The 4699-nt window shown below is 38.8% G+C and overlaps 1 protein-coding gene across 1 annotated transcript; it reads left to right on the top strand.

The window, feature by feature from the left end:
- Positions 1-281: 281 nt before the first annotated feature.
- LOC121175634 (stonustoxin subunit beta-like) lies at positions 282-3739 on the top strand. Its single transcript, XM_041029444.1, has 4 exons — positions 282-330; positions 2696-2758; positions 2862-3004; positions 3311-3739. Exons 1-4 carry the CDS (start codon positions 282-284, stop codon positions 3737-3739), a joined length of 684 nt encoding a protein of 227 aa, XP_040885378.1.
- Positions 3740-4699: the final 960 nt, after the last annotated feature.

Below are 4699 nucleotides of genomic sequence, written 5' to 3' on the forward strand. Positions count from 1 at the left end.
TCCATCTAACCTTTTTAAGGAAAAACATACATACACAGCTCCAATTACAATCCATATGCTAACCCCCCCCAAGCCCCAGCCCCAGCCCTTCCTATTGGCAAGTTTTGTCTTGTGCTATTGTACACGCCACCAGCCCTGATTCCTTCACCTCTGTCCTGCATTAAAGGTATATAAGAGTGGCATTAAGCTGTCACAGGCTGGACCCAACACTCATCATACTCAGAGAGACCAGTGACATCAGGCAGCTTAAACAGTTAGTCCAACCTCAAGCTGGAATCAAGATGCCTACAACAACAAGAATCATTTCTGACACCCGGAAGCAGGAAAAAGGTGAATTTTACATTCTGCATTTTACACAGTTTAGAATCATTGAATTTTGATGTTGAATACTTTTTACTATACTATACTAGTTTTTCCCACAAAATCTGATGAACCACTTCGATTTTTTCAATATTTCAAGGGTGATCTCCTTTTCCGTCAAATTAAACATTTAAATAATATTGCAGCATGTATTCGTTGATGCATCTAATACAGAAAACATCATGAACAATGTTTTAAATGTACTGATTTAATAACCTCGCTCTGTGTCCGCAGCTGTGAGACTTTTTACTATCCTCTGAGGCAGATGCTGAATGAACGGGTCACTAGAGTTCATGTCTGTGTGGAAAACGCAATAATTCACTGATTTTACGCTTGTCATTATGAGGGGCGCATAATGGTTTTACTGCCTGGGAGCAGGGATTTGCAAGTGTCAACATCATTTACATTAAAAAACACATGCTGTACTGTAAGTTTTTAACATGAGGCAGCGTTAAACTAAAGATTAGAGGAGCGAGATTGTGACTGGAAGGTCACTGGGGTCAGTCCCTGCACTGGCAGGATTAAATCTGGGTGGGAAAAGTGAAAAAGCATCACTTATACATCACTCATCAACACCAGAGGTTGTACTGTAAACTCACACATTATTTGAAGAACTCTACTGTTACTTAAAACAGATTTTTAGTACATTTGTTTGCTTTTTAAAAATAGGTATCCAGCTTTTTCCCTTCATAAAAAGAGTTAATACCAATAAAAAAAATGTACTTCTTCACACACTTACCAAAAAAAAAAAAAAAAAAAAATCAATAAATAAAAAGGAAAGACAAATCCCACCACAACTCTACTAACAAGCCCAGAACAGATTGCCAGAGTGGGGCTGAGACTGTGTTTAAGCTTAAATGTTTTGTGTGGTGTCAGGTTGTAATGAGGCCAAACAAAGCAGTTATTTTCATCACCTTGTGCTAAATCCAGACAGGTGGCTTAACATTCTTGCACGGTCTCTTTCAGCCTCCAGTCAACACAGAGATAAATATCAGCTCATTTAGACATGACACACATACTGCGTGGCGTAAAAATAACCGTTAAGTTTGAAAAATGTGGATAATGATGACAAGCAGATTTACATGAGGTGGGAGTTTGCAGCCTCACCTTGAACTCTTTGTCTCAGCACTCAGTGTACCATACAAAACATATTCCATTGTGATTTAACTGTGTTATTTAAATTTCATACATTTCGCTACTTTTTCTTCTTCACAAAGTAACTTTGATTTATGCTCTGAGCTGATTTTGATGTGTGAATGACATAGACAGTTTATTTTGGAGGTGACGTTGCTTGTTGATATAAATAAAGCACATTACTTATGTTAGTCGATGTTGACATCTTAATGCTGCCAGGATTAAGTGTCTCTTCTTCTTGATCTATATCCTTAACAAAGAGACTGGAGACAACATTGCTCACTCGTGACACCAGAGTATTATTTATGAGACAGGCATTGATACATTACAACAATGTATCAATTATTACTTCAAGGAAAGTTATGATGCAAAAATGCTGCCTCTGATCAAACTTAATCTGAAATCTAGATGCTAGTAGACTTTTAATTATTTTCCGCCTGTATTCCTGCAAGAGCTTTTCATCAGAGTCCCTGCATTATTAATTAAAACAAATTTTTGTTTTAGTTGCATGTGTTACAATTCATTATCTTTACATTAACTCTATTACAGTATAGTCACTTTTGATGTGAGACATAATTTAAAAAGTAATTTGTCACTTTGCATCGATGACTCTCCCAAACTCTCCTGGTTGTTATTTACCTCAGTAAACAGGTGATAGATCTTCATCCCCAACTTATCTGATTTATGCGAGCAGATCATGTCCCACTTCTCATCTGATAAACTGCTCTGAGCTTCCTGCTGCGCTCTAGTGTGACTGAAGCTAACCCTGCAGCATGCGAGGGGTCTTGGTAATTCCAGCCGCCTGGTATGACCCAACCACTGGCTCCAGAAAGCATGTAGCTGCTGATGTGATGATCTGTCAGAGGCAGATGGTTTTCTAAGTATACGCCGTTTTGCAGAGGCACACTTCGTCACCTGTTGAGACACACCTGATATATACTGTAGCCTACAATATTTATAACAGCCGATTGTTTTGATCTTAATTCAGGTTGAATAAAAAAAAAACAACACATTTTTTTGTTTTTTCACGTAGCCAAAAAAGGCAAAGCTGGAAACTCACTGACAGGTAAGACAGTCACTTTACTACAGGCTTGATCACGGTATTTGTTTTTTAAATATGTTGTATTACAAGTCCTCATCCACCAATGGTTCTCCAGACCTAATCTGATGTTTCACTGATCCTCCTTCACTCCCTCCTCAGAGAAGATCCCTGCCTATGAGCCAAACATTCCTGAACCCAAATGCAGAGCTGATCTGATCAAATGTGAGATTTGTACTCTTTTATCTGTTTTAACAATGTCATAATAATTTCATACAAATCTTTTTTTTTTTTCCATTAAATCATCATTTCCTTTTGTTTTTTTCAGACTGGGTGAACCTTTCTCTGGATGACAAGACAGCCAATAAGATGCTGTGGATCACAGAGGGCGGTACTAAAGTGGCCCGTATGACTGATGACCTCACTTGTCCCGTTTTGGACAGACCAGAGAGATATGAGTATGCTCCACAGGTAAAGTATGAAAATTACATTATTTTGTCCTGACATTACATCATTTAAAATGTATTTCAACCCTTTGCCCTGTTCAAGATAGACAGTGTGTAAAATGATACAAGAGTGCCATGAAGTTATCATCACTATCTGTAGAGGGCTGTCCCCTGTGTTTATTTAAATCCTGAGCCAACTGGTTTGGCATTGCACCCCAGAGAAAGTGAGGCCACTCCACTCTACTGCCTCTTTAGTGGCAGGTGTAATAAATCACAGGTTATGTTAGATTACCTCTAAATTACGCTGCCATTCTCATTCACATTCCACAAGGTTCTTTGCAATGAAGGCATCCTGGGCTACCGAGGCTACTGGGAGGTGCAGTTTTCAGGATGGGTTGTAGTCGGGGTCGCGTACGAACGAGCGGGAAGGAGAAACAGTGATGGATCTTGCGGCCTGGGTGAAAACGAGGAGTCCTGGGGTCTCGGCTGGAGCGGTTCCAGCTATCACGCCTGGCACAAAGGCCACAAGATAGAGATCATGGAGATTCCTAAGTGCTCTGTAATTGGTGTTTACCTTGACCAGCCTGCTGGTGTCCTCAATTTCTATGCTGTGGAGGAGGTGAAGGAGGGAGAGGAGGGTGCAGGAGGAAAGGAGGTTAAACTTTTGCAGCAAATTAGGAGCTCCTTTAAGGAGAAAATGATACCGGGTTTCTGGGTGGGGACACAGTCTCACTGTTCAGTTATAAAGAAAGAGGAATAGAGGACTGGATTGACACTGTAAACTGGTTCTGTCTAATCATACTGAAGTAAAGCTACCAAACCTTAAAACATACACCAAAATTTCTCTTCCATGACACTGGAACACAGCATAGGCTTACAGAAATCCACATTACACAGAAAAGCACATTACATCAGAATTAAAACATTAGTGTACATTATATACAGTCCATTATACATTACAGATGTACAATACATGGTTTGGTGCATTTCAATAAAGGGAACAAAGTGCAATCAGGCAGGGTTTCACCTTCAACCTTCCACTCGTTTGGAGTTTCCTGAAAGCACAGGACCACTCTGATATATTTATATATATATATTTATTTCTCCATTGTTATTGTTTGCCAAGAATGTATAGAGTTACCTAGTTTGGTGTGAATGGATGCAGAATGTGAAACGTGCAAAAATTTAAATAAACAGTAAAACACTGAGTAAGACACTTTTTGTCCTGTTTTGTTTTTTTGTTTTTTTTTGGTTAATACAGATATTGACATAACAATAGTGACAATACAGTGAAAATACAAAATCACGAAGAGGCAGAAATGTAAAAGGACCGTTTTCTCTTGTCCAGAGACCGGATGTTATCATTTTCTTCTTTTATTTAATGGAGACCTGCTGCCTGCTACCCACTGTTCTTTATTTAGAATAATCTCACATTTGGGCGAACAGTAGACTCCAGCAGCCACTTGTGTCAACAACACCAACAGTGACCATGATCAGCATGGACCAGTACGTTGCTTTCCGAAATAATAAAAGAGTGTGTCTCAGTGAGAAACACATGACTGCAGGAAAAACTCAGCCGCATATTTCAGATTTAAAAAAAGTGATTTATAATAAACTAAAAGATTCATGCTGTAAAAGAACGCGACTATGAGGAGATGCAGGACAAAAAAAAAAAGGAAATGAAGATGATAAAAATATTCCTTTTATTTTTCCAAACATT

Source organism: Toxotes jaculatrix, chromosome 21 (assembly GCF_017976425.1).
Source record: "Toxotes jaculatrix isolate fToxJac2 chromosome 21, fToxJac2.pri, whole genome shotgun sequence".
NCBI classification, from domain to species: Eukaryota; Metazoa; Chordata; class Actinopteri; family Toxotidae; genus Toxotes; species Toxotes jaculatrix.

Excerpts from the sequence above, each read along its gene's own strand:
- LOC121175634 (XM_041029444.1), top strand. The coding sequence starts at position 282 with ATGCCTACAACAACAAGAATCATTTCTGACACCCGGAAGCAGGAAAAA. Across the intron at positions 331-2,695 it reads CACCCGGAAGCAGGAAAAAG|AGAAGATCCCTGCCTATGAG; the intron begins GTGAATTTTACA and ends CTCCCTCCTCAG. Across the intron at positions 3,005-3,310 it reads GATATGAGTATGCTCCACAG|GTTCTTTGCAATGAAGGCAT; the intron begins GTAAAGTATGAA and ends ACATTCCACAAG.